At 41.7% G+C, this 18,089-nt stretch overlaps 2 protein-coding genes across 5 annotated transcripts in view; one reads left to right on the top strand and one right to left on the bottom strand.

The window, feature by feature from the left end:
• Window positions 1–18,089, bottom strand: part of VEPH1 (ventricular zone expressed PH domain containing 1) — a 96,619-nt gene that overhangs the window by 56,154 nt on the left and 22,376 nt on the right. For all 4 annotated transcript variants that reach the window (XM_069792872.1, XM_069792873.1, XM_069792874.1 and 1 more), the window contains 3 exons: window positions 16,117–16,291; window positions 1,899–2,065; window positions 152–361 (listed from right to left, as the gene is read on the bottom strand). In XM_069792872.1, coding sequence (XP_069648973.1) covers window positions 152–361; window positions 1,899–2,065; window positions 16,117–16,291 — 552 coding nt within the window. The remainder of the gene's footprint in view (window positions 1–151; window positions 362–1,898; window positions 2,066–16,116; window positions 16,292–18,089) is intronic.
• PTX3 (pentraxin 3) lies at window positions 6,686–12,337 on the top strand. The gene is made up of 3 exons (XM_009925064.2): window positions 6,686–6,978; window positions 7,375–7,908; window positions 11,007–12,337. Exons 1-3 carry the CDS (start codon window positions 6,831–6,833, stop codon window positions 11,618–11,620), a joined length of 1,296 nt encoding a protein of 431 aa, XP_009923366.2. The 5' UTR covers window positions 6,686–6,830; the 3' UTR covers window positions 11,621–12,337.

Here is an 18,089-nt window from a genome sequence, read left to right as displayed (position 1 = left end):
GGACCAGGAACATGTTCTGGTAGGGCAGTCTGGTTACTCATGAAGAAAGGAATACTTAGGTGTATTACTTTATACAAGATTTAGAAAAAAAAAAACCCAAACAACCCAAGCCCCAAACCAACCAACCAACTTCTTTTGTTTTTAAACTTACCTCATCAACATGTCCAACAGCTCCAAAGATCTTTGCTGTTTGCCCAATCAAACTTGGCAAACTCTCACCAATTTCCTTCAGCATTGGAAGAAAAGTGGCTAAGGCTGTTGGTTCATAGGTGGATATTTCTATAAGTATGTTTAGAATAATGTCACTATGGTTAGGGTCTTTCAAGTGTCCAAATAGAAATGGCATACACTCTTTCAGCACCTATTAAAAAAAAATCAGACAGAAACAAATTTTGAACACATATAACCAAAAGAGGTACTGTACATCGGAGCAATAAAAATAAAACACTAGACTTTGATTTAGTAAAATAGTTTTCCACCCTTGCTGACCTTTGCACAGAGCTATTGCTGAGGTCAATCAAAGTTCAGCTCAACATATGGAATAAGGGTAAGCTGCAGCCTTGAAATATTGCAGTTATGCATATATAAGTAAGGAAATGCCCAATCGTTAAAAAAGACAAAAAAAACCCCTCACCAAATATTTCCCTTGCTCTGGGCCTGTCCTATACTTTATTGATTAAAACAATGTAGGACTTAGCCTTCCCCAATGATACAGTAAATTAAAGTACTAGCAGAATTTTTTGGTTTCTACTGGAAACTAAATAACGTGACAAGGTTAATGGCTGGAACAGAGGAAAAAATAAGAGGCAAGATCTTCATTGCACAAAAAAATGCTGTAGGCAAGTTGTCATTTCTTGGTAACAACACAATTTTCAAGAGGCTGAGGGTGTAGTCCTTAAAATCATCTTACAAACAGGATGCAGTGTATACAATTATCTACCAAATGATTATTTTTCACATAAACACACATGTACAGTAATACACCTTTGATTCAAAGAAACTGTTGCATCTGTGCAAAAGACATTTCAACACAGAAACGGGGCACAAAGTAACCGATTCTTCTATCATTTTTTTTGAGGATTATCAGTTTTAGCAAGTTGATACCTGTCACTGTGGCAAAATACCGCAGGTAGGTGGCTGAATAAATTGTTAGTAGCAATAAATGATAATAGTAATAATGAGAATGCAAAACAACTTCTGATGCGTCGGCTCCAGTGTGGACCCCTGCAATAGCCAGAGGTGCACCCCAGCCTCCCCCAGCTGACAAGGGCCTTGCTTCTGAAAGGAGCCCTATTTCATCTGGGACTGTGTATTACAATATAGTTTCCTTGGCTACCTGGGGAAAGATACTAACTACTGTTGATTCTTCTTTTCCAAAAATTTTATGAATTTCATAAATTCACAAAGCAGGTAGTTTTGTGCCTTGTTCTAAATGCACTGGGTGCTGTCAATGACATGCAATTTCCAAAGCATGGTATATTTTGCCTTAGATAATTAATCTCCAGCTCACTTCTAATCAATTCCTAACTCATTTTAATTTTCCTTGATATGTAATTTAATACAGTTCATATATTCTAACAGAAACATAGTTATGGGAATTCATATTCAGCTGACAGAGGAAGAGCCAAAAACGTTGAAAACAGTTCTGGTTTAACACAAACATTTTGGTCCAGCAGAGTCATTGTTATGTTCTCTTTATAATTAGATGGAGAATTTGGAATGAAATTAAAGAATTCACGGGGAATTAATGTAGGAAAGCACTGTCATGCACGTTACGGGACTCCTCACTGTTCAGAGAGCAGTGAGCAGACAGACCTTGCCAAGTCATCTGAAACAAATAAACTCCTCCAAAAGGAGGTGCAGTATTTAGCAGCAAGATATTCCAAACATGGTTTTACCCCAAGTTCTTTTTTCCTAGCCACGATCTGGAGGAGCCTGAGGAGGTGGTGTTGTTCGGCTTGATCCAGCTGAGCCATCAGTGCCACCAGCTCCCTCAGATGGAGGTTTATCGGCTGCGGTTGCTTCTCATACAGAGCAGGCAGGACACGCAGCAGCATCAAGTTCCCTGAGAACAGAGCAAATGAGAGGCCAGTGACTTACTGTATGGCCGTAGCCTACAGCTGGAGAGAGCCCTAGAAAATCAGCACACACCTGGAGACACCAGTTTTTAAGAATCATCAGTACAAAATAAGGGAGACATGGAACACACTGTAGAAAAATATATACTGGGCCAAGAAGACAAATAAATAACCTAAATAGAATGAATCATTGCAGGCATAACAATGTAAGTGTAAAAAAAAGAAAATACTATTAATGATAATTTTCATTCTCAAGTACAATATCATGAGAAGGCTGCTTAATGAGCTTTCAGATTTGAATGATTCTTTGTTGAGTCCTACACCAAACTAAGTGTGATTTAAATTAACAAAAAAATAAAGTAAAAAAAAAAAAAAAAAAGAAAGAAGGCAGCTAGAAAGCACATAAAAGCTATGTTTCTCCTTTGTCGAGATTCAGACTTTCAAATTAAATAAGCAGCATATGGAAAGAATAGCTGGTTATTAAGAGAACTAAATATGCATGACAGTAAATTTGAACATAAATAGTTAAGGATGCCACTTCCAGGAATAGAAAGGAGCCAGAGAGAGTCAACTGCAGACAGACAGAGATATGCAAAACCCTCTCTCACACATTTTCTTAAGATGTCTGCGCATAATTCAGTTTGAAGCCCAGGCTCATACCAAAATATATAACTTCATATTGCTGTACATGCCTGCCTCAATATATTTAAGTTTCACTTGAACAACATATGGAAAACATCTGCCTATTGCAATGTAGTATGGCTCCTTTTTGTAAACCCTTGAAAGTCCTTAAGGTCTCTTTGGATTTGGTTTCCAATAGGAACTAGCACTCTGGCCTGCTGCTTTTTCTCCCTTTTAAATCTGAGCCTTCGAATTTTGGAAGATAAGCAGGTCACTTCACGGATGGTAGAAAAAGGATATATGGGTCAGACCGGACCACATCGTGCTCTTGCCAGACACAGAAAATGCACCCCAAGACACTGTTAGGTCTTGCAACATCAACTCTGAGCCAAGTAAGTAACGTATAATTTATCGCAGGTTCAAACAACTTTTAGTCGAACAGCTTGTAATGATCCCTAAGGGGTCCTTACGCTTTGGAGGAGAGCCTCCACACTATTCAGCCAGCCACACTTTTGCATCCTATCCTGAAGCATTTATTCTGCTTGAAGAATTGTTGGCTTCTCCTTGAAGGCAGCTCTGAGCCCTCTGTACAAGCACTGCAGTGCTAAAGGCAAGGTTCAGGCCCCACCTCTAGTCCCATGCACATGGCGAATTTCAGTCTTGTTTTGTTCTATATATAAAGCACAAAGGCAAGTTGCGAAGGAAAGATATTTGCTGATGAATTACCCTAAACAAATTAGCAAGCTGTTCAGTTCTGGCCACTTTCTACCCACATTCTTTGTGCAAATCTCTTCCTGATGTTACAAGTGAGTCTGTAAAAAAGTGTCACATTTTTACGAGTCTCACTAACGTACCGTGGGATTCAGGCAAAGCACCAATCCACCCAAAGTTAGAACTAAAATGGTGGGACCATGCATTTACTTTAACTTTTCTAGACTCATATCTGAGTTTGAAATAGAACAATTTTGTAACTGAATACACTAAAAATTATTTTCTTCTCTGGATAACTTAGTGCTTACAGAAATAAGTCCTCTCTTTGCACTTGCACACATTTAGTTTCTACTGGAAGTTTTCTGCTCATATGGAAGAGAACCCTTAAGCTCCAGTCAAATTTCAGCAATGGTAACAATTGCAAAAGATGAAATTCCCATGTTCCTGGACAGACAAAATTAATCTCAGCTGTAAAAGTGTAGAGGGAAGGAATTCAGCAGAGAGTAACAAAAACTAGCAGCTTCAAACAAGGAAAGACAGGCACAAACCTGAGACGTGCTATTGCCTAAGCTGGGATGTCACAGATAGGAAGGTGTCTGGAAAGTAAGACTAATTATTCAACCTGAGAAAACAAGCATTTCAAGTGTCAGATGTATTAGAAGAGGGATGCAATTTGATGTGACACAACATGATGGATTGCAGCCATGAAACTTCTCTGGACAAAAATACTTCGTACAAACACAAATTTGGGCAGTTTCCTACAGCAAGCATTGCCGCATTTATATTCACTAACCAAGATAAATGAAAAGCAAAGGCAATTTAGAAGCAACCCCATCACTTTGGAGTGATATTAAAGCGACCTCACTGACATGGAATTGCTTTTAATTGAATAACCTGTGTATACAAACTTGTAAATGATCCAAGCAGATACTACAGTTTGTGTCTGTTCCTCATATAACTTAAGAAAGGTCATGGAGCACAACCCAATTCACTCTTTTCTTTTCATGTTTCAAGTTAGCTCTGAGTACTTCTTGCCATTTGTTTGTCACACCTTTTCAGTTTCTAAGGGTATGACGCACAAGCAACTCACCAACCTTTTGATTCTCAGAGCTCGGGCAGTCAGAGGTGATATTGTACCCGCTCCCAAGTAATTCACTTTTTTCCATCCTGCTTCATCTGTCTCAGTCTAAACTAAGAGCCTGAAAAGTATGTTTGTTGTCTGAGAATGGAAAAACATTATACTCTACTCCTTAATTACCTTCTTTCCCTCTTCCTTCCCCTACCACCCTTACCCCCCCAATACTTTCCAGATTAGATTTTCTCAGACTTTCCAAGCAGACCACACACTGGGAATTATGCAACTCAGGCAGAAACTAATGTACAGTTGGGGACACTCGATGGCTTTGCAATTCTGGCTGCAAGTCAGGCAGGGAGGAGGCACGTACAGCAGGAGCAACCACAACTGCGTGCTGTGACAATGCCAGCCCGCCCCGGCTGCCCCAGGACCATGCTCCGGGCGCACTTTGGCCACGTTCCCTGCACGGACGACGAGCAGCAAAGGTTGCCTTGTGCTCTCTGCCCAACTCAGCAGCACAGAGAGCCTGTAAAAAAAAAAAAAAAAAAGAAAAAAAGAAAAAGGAAAAAAAGAGCCTTGTAGCACACTGCAAATGTAACATGGACAGAAGGAACTCTCGAAGCTATACAGTGGTGTTTTGACATTCCCTAAAAATTGAGTATTCAAAGATAAGAGCCCACACCTAATTTTTTTCCCCAGGATGACCGAAGTTAGGCATGTACCTCCCCAAAATGTTCACCTCTACTTTACCAAAGTTTTGAGGTTTCTAACGTATTGCGTCAATGTTACTATTTATTATTTGTGGTTGTGGAAGAGCAGCTGGAGGCCCCACAGTGGCAGAAACCCCACATACACACAGTGTGAAACAGTGAGACCAGTTTGGCACGCAGGAATAGCACAGTACCGTGGCCAGCAGTCCAACACACAGGCAGCCTAGGTTTGCACTAGCAAGGCTGGGTGCTAGGAGGCATCTGGTGCAGCACCAGACTCTCAGCAGTTTTCTGCGGCCCTGGAGCAGCGGGCTGCCCGGGGGTGTGTGGAGCAAGCCTGGAGGGGCTGGGGAGCAGGCAGCTCCAGCCTTACCTCCCTCCAGAGCAAAAGGAGAAACCTGCAAAGTGCCTCCTGGTCCCCGCTGCAGGAGGGAGCAACGCTTGAGGCCACGCACACTGTCTCTGCTGCCTCATGCAGCCGCACTTCCCACTCGTGGCCCGGGTGTTGGAGGGAGAATGAACAAGAACAGAAGTACAGGGCCCTCTTTACACACTCCTGCATCAAGTGATAAGGGGCTAAACCAGACTCAAATGGAAAGGGAACACTGATTGGAAGCTAGATGCAATTATGTGGGGTTTTTTGCTATTCTCTGAATATTTCATAGCCAATATATAATTTGTACCATATTATCCCTAATCTCACCTAAGCAACGCATCTCTGAAATAATTAATGGCCCATTGAACTGATAAGCCTTCCAGAATTTAAAACAGATTAACACCAAAAACAATAATACTTAGCACTAGATTAATGTCTAATCCAAGAGTGCCTTGTTTTGTTTTTTTCCAAGTTAACAGAAACAACTCTAATCATGCAGCTGCTAATCTACATGCTCGCAAAACAAGATACTAGCAGTAACCTATTATCCGCATAGTTATGATGTTGTTGTTGGTAATTAGGGCTAGAAAAGCAAAACTTTAACAAGCTGTCTTTATGAGTTCTCCTTTATTGCTTAAAGCAGTAAACTGTCAGTATATAATAGAAGTTTTTATATGTAACTATCAAAAAAAGCTACAATATTTAGGTTAAACCATACGTGTGTATCCAAACCAACTCCAGGTATGTTTATTTTTCTACGAAACCCCTCCAGAGCCCTGGCACATACCAACTACAAAATGAGTTTGCAGAGAACACTTTCCTTTCCGCAAATAACACAAAATAACATAACTGATGCAGCCAGTGCTCGCAGGCAGAGAACTCCAAGTGATTGCACCCCCCACTCTCACCCTCGCATTGATGCACGTTACAGCAATCTGCACTTGGAAGGGAAGCGGCAGCTCGCAAGAGCAGTTTTTCCCGTTTCTTCCCCTTCGTGAGCCAGTACATCTCCCCCCAGTGCAAACCTGGAAGGCTGGAATTGAGCAAGCTGCACGCCCCCTTCTCCTCTCGGCCAAAACCAACAGTCAGAAGTGCTCTTATTACAACACTGGCACTAGCATTGCTCATTCATTCAAGCTGAGGCGCTCGGAGCATTTATTAGGGGCTCGCTGTGTCTCACTAGCAGTCTTGTCTCTGCTGAAGTCTGACTTAGACTTTAGCTCCAGACAGCCCAGCTATTTTCAGGAAGCAGCTAAAGAATGCTGCCCCAAGAAATACTTTCTCTGCTTATGCTGTTCTGTGTTTTCAGGGCTTCTGTTTCTGTTCTGGATGAAGATGACGACTATGATCTCATGTATGTGAATATGGATAATGAAATTGAAGGTCCAGTTCTTGGTACTGAGGAAAGTAAGTAGATTTAAACTAAATTTGTGTTAAGTGCAGAATTGCATTCTTTGTTGCCTAGCTCTTGTAACAGTTATTACAAACATAAATATTTTTCTCAGAGGAAGAAGCATGTGCTTGCACCAGTAGGTTATTATGGTCAGCAAATGCTAAAGCACTTGGATGGCGTGCCTTGGAATTTGCTTTATACTCTCTATTTTTCAGTGTTCCTGCAAAAGACTGCCGATGACAATTTTAAAATAGCTATAATACACACCACTTTCCTGCTTTGATATAGAGGGACACGCACTGACAGTCTGGAGCTTGTAAGCCTTGCACAGAGCCAGATTTTGTCAAATGCTCCTTCTGTTTAAAAATGTAAGTACAAAGGAATAGCAACATCTGTATCTTCCATTCCAGCTGTTTCATGCGACTGCCAGCGAGAGCACACTGAGTGGGACAAGCTCTTCATCATGCTCGAGAACTCTCAAATGAAAGAGAACATGATGCTGCAGCAGATGGATGAGATCCTGAAGGTGGACCTGCAGACCCTGAAAGCAGAGCTGAGCCAGCTCACCACCAACCTCGCAGGCACCTTCACCGCCACCATCGAGAAAGTCACCTCCCACGTCATGTCACAGGTAGAGCAGGCGCTTGTAAGGAACACTGACCAAGTTGAAGAAGCCAAGAGGCTTCACGAGTCCGAGCAAGGAAAGGTTCTTGAGCACATTCTGCTGCTGAGCCACAACGTGTCCGGCAGGCTTGGCCGGCTGGAGAGCGCTTGGCTGAGGAGGTCTGAGGCAGAGGCTCAGGAGACAGCTTTTCAGCAGGATAAATTCAGTCCCACCAGAGGAGACAATATCATTTTGAACTCTCTGTGGAAAGAGCTACAGCAAACCAGAGCTGAACTGAAAGCATCGCAGAAATGGGCGGCTCAGCACTTACTGCCAGCAGGTAAGTCCACGTGCGCTGTGCTTTACCAGAGAGCTCTCTTTGGTGGGCCTGTCCAAACAGACATCCTGCAAACACCCCTCTTGAGCACCTTCCTCTGCACACGACTCCAAAGCAATCTTATGAACACCACAGCAGCTTTGAGCAGTCCGTACATACAGGGAGGAAACCCATTAACTGTTCTCAGAAAAGAGGTGCTGAGATTTCCAAACGTGGGATCAAAGAAGGGTTTAATCAAAGTCCTTAGAGAGGGCAAAGCCAGCTAGATCCCACCTCCTGCAGGCTCTCCCAGATCAAAACAGTTGCCAGAGAGCAGCAAATGTATTTTAAACATACAAATTATGTTCTCTCACCTTTTACCTTCCCAGCTGGTAACTCCTACGCATACACGCTAGTTGCTGAGCTCTCCTGTTCTGTTCATGCATGTACCTACTCTTCTCTCTTCCTAAACTAAATGTTGTCTCCTCACCAACTCCAACTGCCCAGGAGCAGAGCCTGATCTGAGGACACACTGCTGATGTCAACCAGCTAAGCACGCTTCCCGCAGCAGGGAGGGCACATTCACTGCATGCAACTGTCAGGACAGAATATTTCCTCAAGCATAGAAAAATTAGTAACACTGTGGTATTGCTGGTTTGTGGGGTTTTTTTTCCCCTTCCAAAATGTTTGCATTGGTCAGCAAGCAAGGTGGCCATAGAAAAAGGAGCTCATATCTCAAATTTCACATCAGTTCTTCTGTGCACTGTAATATGACACCCAAAAAGCAGCTACAGCAACTTGGGTATGGCAGAGCAGACCCCCATCTATTTAAAGTTGGATGCAAAATTGCTACATGCACAATATAACTACACTGAATATAACTCTGCCTACCAGATAGGTATCGCTGCCTGTCTTCTAAACATTGACATGTCTTTAACAACCGTATTTTCCACAAATGGAGGTTACTGCAGCTTAAAAACCCCACAGAAATCTACACTCGCAGAATCCCACGGGTGTCTGTGAATAGGAAGTTAGGGGTGCAGTTACACCAGCCTTGCCAGCGACCCTGAGCAGCACCACCAGCGTGAGCTCTTGCACAGGTGAGCAAGCAGTGCTTCTTGTAACTGCTAAAGCAAAGGCAACAACTGACACAAACCTATTGCAATACAAACACAATAATTTACATCAAAGCGTTTTACAATCTAACGTGAATCTATCCTTTCATGTAGGGCATGGATTCAGCTTTATAAGTAAATTGCTTTTACTCCTTTATTTATCATAACACTTCAGTAATCTTTGTGTACTGGGAGTAGATCTTACAGCATATTCCTTTTTTTCCCCAAGCACATGAATCTTGCCTTCCAGAAAGCATGATCTCATTCTTTATCACTCTCCTGTAACACAGCCAGCCTTGCAGTCAGTTACTCTGCACTAGGTGAGAGTAAAAAACTTGATCGGCATTAAGGATCTCAGTCTCATCAGTGGAAATCCAGATTATTTCCACTGGTCCTACATGTTTTTATATAAAATGTTCTTATTTTTTATTTTAAAGGATACATTCAAGTACTTCCAGAGTGTCTCTCTAGATTTTTTTTTTTCAAAAGAATTTTTAGCAACTTAATTTCATTTCTCACATCTTGAATTACTGCCAGCCATGCTCTTGAGGGATTTTCTAATCACACTTTTTGTTCTTCAGTGAGGCTGGTTTTAATTTTGTTTAGGCCTTGATAATAAAGCTTGAAAGCTTCCTAATTAAAAGCTTTTTCACAATAGTGTTCCTAAGTAGCATTTTAAGGAGTATCCCCAACAGTTGCTTGCTGACCCTGCCCCTTCTCAAAAGGGCCAATGAAGAAATGTAAAATCTGCTCAAAGTTGAAAGGAAGCAGTCTATGAAATAACACAGCAGCATGATCCTGGAGGACACAATGAGTCCTTCATTCACAGAAGCAGAAATTTCCACACGTTTTTAGACATTTTAGATCCTCTAGCTTGTTTAAACAGGAAATGAGCCAGCTTAATTGTAGAAGGGAGCTGCTTTTCCCCCCATGTCACCTAGAATATTAAGTTATATACAATTAGGGAATGGTACATAGAATACCAAAAATGGCTTCGGTTTAGTGATCATCAGTCACTTTTCCAAGTGCCATAAATTTCTGTTAGTGGTTTTAGCTAATCTAATTTCTGTTATCAACATATTGATTCATTGGAGATGAGAGATTAACTGTTTTTAAAAGACCAGTTGTCTTATATATTTCCCATGCTTAACCAGCGCCGATGAAAGCTACTGACCAATAGCCCTAAAGGCAGGGTCAGAAAAGGGAGTCATTATCATAAACTAACACATCTCAGCATGCTTCTACCAACGCTCCCTGCACTGCTTTTGCTTTTCCGTAGCCCCTGTCCCCTCTGCTGCCCAGTTATCTACAGGACAACCGCAGGACGCTGCACAACTGCCCGTGACAACTACCCAGTGGCTCCATTTCCCCAGCCGCAGCAGTAGTCTCACACTACTACCCCAGGAACGGCACGGTATCTAAACCTGCCGTTTGACAGACCACTGAACCCATCCCCTCACCATAACGTTGCTGTTTTCATCACTCCATACTGAAAAAGAACACAGAGGCTAAAACAGGACTTAAATGAAACAGAGGGGACTACCCAACATAATTACCCAATGTAAGGTGCTAAATTCTCGAGGTGACCCAGCAAAAGAGAAGCTCTCCCAGGAGACACCTCCGAGCAGAAGGCACCTGCCCCGCACAGACCCTTGGGGAAGCCCAACTTCCCGAGGCAAGCACCAGAGCAGGCAGGCGGCATTAAACTCAAATGTCACTTAGCATGGCACGGGACTATACAATACACTGCTACTGCAGTGAGGGAAGAGCCAAGCCTTGTTCCTGCAGCCTGATTAGCCCCTAGACCCATTGCCATAGTGTTTGGCAAATTCATCCATCAGATCCGACAGCTTCTTCAAAGCATCCTACATCCCACATCCCACTGGATGAGCTGAGCTCTCTGCTCCCTTTGGGAAGCCCAGAAGCGAGCATATGTCAAGGGTCCTAGCTGTGCATGTACAAATAGACTGGGTTTTATCTACCTAACAATCTTTCTAACTTTTTCAGGGTGTGAAACAGCAATTCTATTCCCCATGCGTTCGAAAAAGATATTTGGGAGCGTTCACCCAACTGCTGGAATGACCCTTCACTCCTTTACTGCTTGTATCTGGATCAAGGTGACTGAGGTGTTGGACAAAACTATTGTCTTCTCCTACGGAACCAAGTTAAATCCATATGAAATCCAGCTTTATCTCAGCCAGGAGTCTGCAGTGCTTGTTGTTGGTGGTGACCAGCACAAGTTAGCTGTCAAAAACGTAGTTGCTCCTGGGAAGTGGATGCATCTCTGCGGTGCCTGGAGCTCAGAGAATGGATCTGCATCCCTGTGGGTGAAGGGAGAGCTCGCAGCCACCGCCTCAGACTTTGCTGATGCTCACACCGTTCCAGACGGAGGGATTTTGCAGCTCGGTCAAGAAAAGAATGGCTGCTGCATTGGGGGTGGATTTGACGAAGCTTTAGCTTTCTCCGGAAAATTAACTGGCTTTAACATGTGGGACAGAGTGCTCAGCGCCAAAGAGATAGCAGCGCAGAGCGGAGAAGATGCATGCAGTATCAGGGGAAACATCATTGGGTGGGGAGTCACAGAAGTTTTGCCATACGGAGGAGCCCAGTACGTTTCTTAAATTCTGGCAAGGCAGTTTCTGAAGCAGAGAACATATTTCACAAAGAGCCGAATGCCATTACGTACAAGTAAACAGAGCCGTAGGAGCCCGTGTCTCGAACTCCCAAGGAAGATGAGCATTGGAAGTTTACAGAACAAGGTACTGTGGAGACAGGATTTGATCTCTGCCTGCTGTTTTGGCAAAACACTGAAAAAAATCAAAACCCCCCACATCAAGGCATGACATTGGAAAAGCTGTTCCTGAGGTCAGACGACTGGTGTCTCTCTAGTGCAGTGTTTTCTGATGTATAGAAGTGAGTGCCACTGTGGACATTTTGGAGCCGAACAGTGCTCCTGGCAGCCCTGTTGAAGCAAACACGTTGGGTATCCGGCTGACCAGTCTCTGCAGAACAGACGTAAGGCTGTGCATCTTCCAGGCTCCTCCAGTCATTGGTTTTTATAGTGCTAATGTGAATTGTACAGAGGAACCACATAAGCCAAGAAATGCGTTGTTTATTAATCGTCATTAGTAATTTGTAGACTATAAGAAAACTAGCTCCTTGTTTAAAGCATTATTTATGCCACGGATTGACCGAACATATAAAAGTAATATTTTCTCCATCATAAGCTGGTGTTACATTTGGAGCTGTATTATATTGTAAATTGACTTTGTAATAATTTTATTGAAATTATTTTTGTAAAGTTGTTCTGTAAATAAAGATACTTCACTAAACTAAAACTTTCCACGCTTCTCATGAACTGAAACTCTGAAAGTGAGTACCAATTGGGAATTTTTCCATGTTTTGAACCATGCAGTTTTAGCTGCTAATAGAAAAGAACATAAACATCAACATCTCATACAAATGGAGAGACCCTCAGAGGACCAAAATCCAAGCATTAGCCAGACACAGCTTTAAAGGCCCGTCATGATAACAATCCCTCTTGTGAACACTGTCACGTGCAAGGATCTGCCACTCTAGGAGTTCTCCTACATGGATGTGGTCATTTGTACAGAAGAGATGCTTTAACATACTGACACATGCGCCTTGACCTGAGGCTGTGGTAGCACAGCACTTGGAGACTGAAGGGAAGAGTGGTTTTGAGATATCCCCAAATAAAAAAAAAAAAAAAATTAAAAAAAAAAATCAACCAGTACCCCATGCATAATGCTGGCCATCTGAGAAGCACATACCCAGTTTTAAGATATGTTTAGATATCCAAAGTAACCAACTTGTTTGATTCTAACAGGAGGTTTGTACAAGGCAAAATTGATGAATGTTTGGTGGCAGCAGCTTTCTTCTTTCACATTCACAAGCTTATCTAAAATCCAATAAAAACCTAGAGCTGGATACAGCGCATAAGAAGCCAGTGCAGAGAGCCAAGACACTGGTGGTGATTTCCGTGTAGAAAACAGAGCAGAAGTAGACAATGATGAATAGTTATTCACTGTATATGTAACCATTTATGACAAGAACGATTATTTACTACCTGTTGAAGCCTCTTAACAAGTTATCATGGAGAATGTCTTATTCAAAGCAATTCTTATTTCCACTGGAAACAGCCCACCCTTCTGCTCTATTCACATGTTTCTCCATCTTATTCTCTACAGATGTCCTAAGAAAACACTTTGAAAAGGTTCTTGACATGTTGCTGCTATGCTTATTTCCTGAATGTGACACAGCTACCAGATCGTTCCTTCCACGATACAAAAGTAGTAAGAAAAAGCTATGACAAGCTAATTTCCACTTTACTATGCCATTCAAGGGGGCTGTACTTGATACCTAGTTATAGGACCTGCTCCAAAGTTTTGTCAACACTGTTTATTTAAGGTAAAAATAACTGCTCCGATTGTTGGAATTTCTCCTATTAGACCACAATAAAAATACATCTAAATTAAGAAATGCTTAGTGGTAAGCATGACAAAAATCCCTTACTAAATAATATCTGCAAATAACCTTAACTACAGAACAATGAAAGATTATCTCCGTTCACCTGCTGTCAGCCAGAAAACAGATCTTCAGAGTTACGAAAAACACTTGAGGTCCCAACATTGTGCAAGGGCAAAACCGCTCTCAAATCCTCTTTCCATAGAGCGCCCCCCATTAAATGAAAACAAATGTCCGTGAAACGCAGCAGAAAAAGCAAAATCCTCAAAAAGATTACCAGAAATCCTTCCTGCCTACTTTTCTTACTGTACCCTCATACCTGAAATGCTTTGTCTTGGAAGTAGCCTTTTCCTATCTCTGTTCTGGTTTGGCAGATGACCAAATGCAAAGCCAGTCCCTTCATTCTCACTGACTCAGCTGGAAAACTCTCCTCTTTCCAACTGCTTTGCTCTTCCTTTATCACTTCTGTGGACTAGCAAAGCTTTCCCACAGTCTAGTCCCCTCTGTCACCTCCATCAGGACACTTCTCTCTTTCCTTCCTAGCTTAACTATGTTTTTCTTTGTTAACAGTTACTTTGCCTGTTTGGAAAACACTAAGTAAATAGTATTTTGGGGGAGTTTGGGCTCCAAATACGGAGAAGGCCTACTTTTGTAGGCCTACTCTTGCAGTGACCCTACTCTTGCACTGCAAACGTAGAAATGAAAGAGCAAGCGCAAGACATGCATTTCTGGAGTATGTTGCTGAGCCCAGTTATGCTCTCTAACAAGCCTCTGCTGAATGCAACATCCACATCCCTTGCCTGAGCTCCTCTGAAAGGTGGAACAGCTGTGGGACTCTCAGATTACAGCAACAACTTCAGGGTAGTTTTGCTGCTGTCCCCTGGAAACGAGAATAAATCTGCCTGATCCCTTATGCTGATGGAAGGTGTCAGCACAAGGCCTGTCAGCATCACGAGCACAGTACAGACATTTGCATGTTTAGAAGCTGAGTTCACACTAACTGGAACAGAGTAGTTAAACACTCTTTCTAAAGAGCTCTTTTTTAGCTAATAAGATAAGAAACTGATTATGCAGCCAAACAGTTGCCCCAAGTAATCAAAAAATCCAGTTAGCTCTCAAACACTCGCAGGCAGCAGGCCAAAGTCTACTATCAGTCTCACTGGTGCCATTAGGCTGAGCCCTGTCTGTGCAGCACCAGAACAAGGCCTTTGTCTCCACGCTGCTTTGTAAATCCATCCTTAGCAGCTTATCCTCTAGCTTCTCTTCTCCCTTCAGCAAACACTCAGTCCTTAAGCGTGGTTCTTAGCCTGCTGCAAACCAACCTTTTCATGCCTGAAATACAAATTATGTACAGTGCAATTAAGCCACTATGCAAAACAAAGCACTTTGCCTATTCAGAGTGCCCTCTTCCAGTCTGGAATTTCCAAATCTGATGTCCACAGCAACATCTGCTGGTAGAATAACATAAATACACAAAAACAAGCAGGCTCAGTCATGATGAAACCTTCAGTTGTGGGTGTTTATCACTTTTCCCAAACCTATAACTATACCATAAAACCTGTTTCACTCTATTTGTTTCTATTAATAGCACTGAGTTACAAGTGGCAATGCACAATGTTAACACATAAATACTAATGTCACAAGTCTTAAAAGAATTATCCATGTGGCTTTGGAAGTTGTTAGCAATATTCTGTTCTTGGACTCTACTCAATTAGTATTATCACATAGCTCATACATATTTATCATATTTATCACACATTTGTCTTTAAACAAAGCAGACAGAAATACGCAAGCTCTTACCACAATGTCTTAGGGACAAAATTACTTTCTAGCTTAGCTATCCCTCCATAATATGCTCCATTTATATTTTTTAATAAATACAGAATGCATACATTTAATTCAAGGGCTTAACTTCTTCATAAAAATGTTCTTGGAATAATTAGACAGCTATTGCTACTTATTGCTATTGCTCATACTTGAAGAAGAACAAACAGTGATTTTACTACTGCAGAAGCACTGTATTGCAACAAATGCTGTGAACATTACTAGTTCAACTAAATTGGTCTTCCTTTTGTAGAGGTATGAATATTTTTGGCTTTTTAAACCACAAAAGTAAAATATACACAGTTTAGCATCAATATTCTAGGCAAAGCTAACAAAGTAGGCAAAATTGAAGAACCACTACAAAGCTTTTATATTTTACATCTGACTATTTTGCCACAGAATGGGATTCATTTCATCCTCATTTATATTTTGGAGTATTGCCAATGACACTAATAGAAAGGATAAGAGCCCAGTAACTAGCGTCTCATATCATGGCTTATAATTTGAAGTCCATTAGTACAGTATACTAACAAATACAGATGTTATTTCCTGCCCTATGGGTCATCCAATCTATAATAAGACTTCCATAGTCAACAAGGTTCAGTAAATTCACATATTCTTGAAAGGTCTTCCTTGATATAGTCTGTTATTAGATTGTGTGTAATATGTTTTATAGGCATGCTTTATACATACATGCCTCATACACGTTTTCATGTATAACGTGTTTGTATATATGGCTAATACAGCCTAACTAATCTAATGGTGGGCATGCTGCAGGACTAAATCCAAAATCTCAGTGCTTTCATACCTTGAAGGACACTTTTGACAATAGTGTCTGTGTGATCAGCCAGCAGATCTGCTTTAGCAATTGCAGCCAAGGATAGATAACTTGACATGTTTCTGCACAGTTCCTTATTGCCCCTCTGAAGAAATTTCACTGCCACTGGAACAGCTAGGGCCATTATGGGAGGTCGATTGTAATTCTGCAAAAACATGAAAAAGCACTGAAAAATAAGCAGCTGAAATAATGATTAAAATAAAGTCTCATGCTGATCAGAGTAGAAAAACAAAAATCAAAACAACAGGGGGAAAAAAGCAAAAAACATGTCAAGAAAGGTTATGTTTTGGTAACACTGCTGGAGGCAGACTTGAAAGAAAGAGCAAGTAAAGAACTTTAAAACTACTGCGCCAGGAAATGCTAGTAATGCACCTATTTTTTTGATTCTGCAAGAGAAGGAGAGAACATGATATGAAGTGTACGAGTTAAATGTTAACTGCTGTAACATTTCTAACACGGTATTTTGTGTTTGGTGCTCTCAGAGAATACAGCAGAAGCTGTGTCCATCATTCACACGGCATAGGTAATTTTCATCCCAAAGCATAGGAAACACCTTGGAGCAGTCACTGATTCTGTTGACTGGTAAATATTGCTCTCTGCACTAAAAGAGGTATTGCTGCCTTTCATTCCTGTGTCGCAGTGACCTGCCCCACACCAAGGTCCAGCCCCAAGCAGGGCAGCCTAACGTGCAGGCACAGTCAAAGCTCAGGGAAACTATTTCAAGCATGGGTAAATCTTCCCCAGCACAAGTCACAGCTTCCCTCATCTAAACTGAAGTGTGTTACTACTCTGAGTTTTGGTCTATCTTTGTGCTGGCAGAGACCACGTGAAGAAAGGACTCCTCTGTTCCCAGAACAGGATCCCAGGCTAAGCTGCTGGGACTAAATCAAAGGCAGACCGGTCAAATGAGGAAAAAGAGGACGCATGAGTAAGTGTACTGGGAGACTTGCTCACAGGGTAATAGCTTTAGTATTGATCATCAATTTTCCTGTAATAATTAAGATTTCCTTTTCTAAACTCCAGCCAATTTCTCTGAACACCAGGGTCAACTGAAATTTTTCTGTCCTCAAAACGGCACCAAGCTTCAGCAATCTCAGGGGTATCTGCATGTACACTTTGGTTTTGACATTAAGGTCAGAAAAGGTTTTCTGCAATTATTTGTATATGTAAAATTGGGTCCACAGACTATACACATCTATTGCCCATTAAATTCCCCATACATAACTACCCTTGAAACTAGTAGGATATGTTTATGTGTAACTGAGGACCTACAGTCTCTCTTGAACCCTCCTTAATCAGTGCTTTTCTCTCCTCTTCACTCAGTTTTGAACATCTCCTTGAAACTGGAGTACTTCATTGTTTTTGAAAATAATCCTGCAATATGATTATATTTAATTAGCATCTGAAATCACAGGCAACCACTGGAACCCAGATGTTTCAGAAAGCAACAAAACAGTGCAAAGAAAGGCAGTCCAGACTTAACACATGCTCATTCTGGAGCAGTGCTGAAAAAATAAATTTAGACCTGAGAAAAAACAAATCTGTTATTCCACATACCCTGCTACATTGCCTCTCAGGCCAGCTCTGCCTTCATCAGCAGTAACTGCCTTTGCCATCAGCCTCACGGAGAGCAGGACTAACCCTAATTAAGGTTACATTACACTACTCAACCAATGCAAAAGAGCCAAGTTTAAGTGGCTATGAGGATTTTTCCTTGCAACAGAGACTTGCCAAGCAGTGGACTGTTGCAGCTGCTCCGGGACAGTTCCTTTCTGCCAGCCCCTAAGGAAGAAGGGGCTGCAGCAACTCCTAGGTGTCAAGATAGCTCATCGTAGCAACTGCCATATGACCAAAACCTGCATCTTTAATGAGAATAGCCCTTAAAATGAATAGAGCCTTATGCAGCAGCATGTTTAAATCAACATAATGCCTCATTATATTTG

Source organism: Haliaeetus albicilla, chromosome 9, assembly GCF_947461875.1.
Source record: "Haliaeetus albicilla chromosome 9, bHalAlb1.1, whole genome shotgun sequence".
In the NCBI taxonomy this organism is placed as follows: Eukaryota; Metazoa; Chordata; class Aves; order Accipitriformes; family Accipitridae; genus Haliaeetus; species Haliaeetus albicilla.
This window is presented reverse-complemented; position numbering and strand designations above follow the sequence as displayed.

Coding starts and splice junctions, on each gene's coding strand:
- PTX3 (XM_009925064.2), top strand. CDS start 6,831: ATGCTGCCCCAAGAAATACTTTCTCTGCTTATGCTGTTCTGTGTTTTC. Junction 6,979..7,374: donor AGTTCTTGGTACTGAGGAAA/GTAAGTAGATTT, acceptor CTTCCATTCCAG/CTGTTTCATGCGACTGCCAG. Junction 7,909..11,006: donor TCAGCACTTACTGCCAGCAG/GTAAGTCCACGT, acceptor TAACTTTTTCAG/GGTGTGAAACAGCAATTCTA.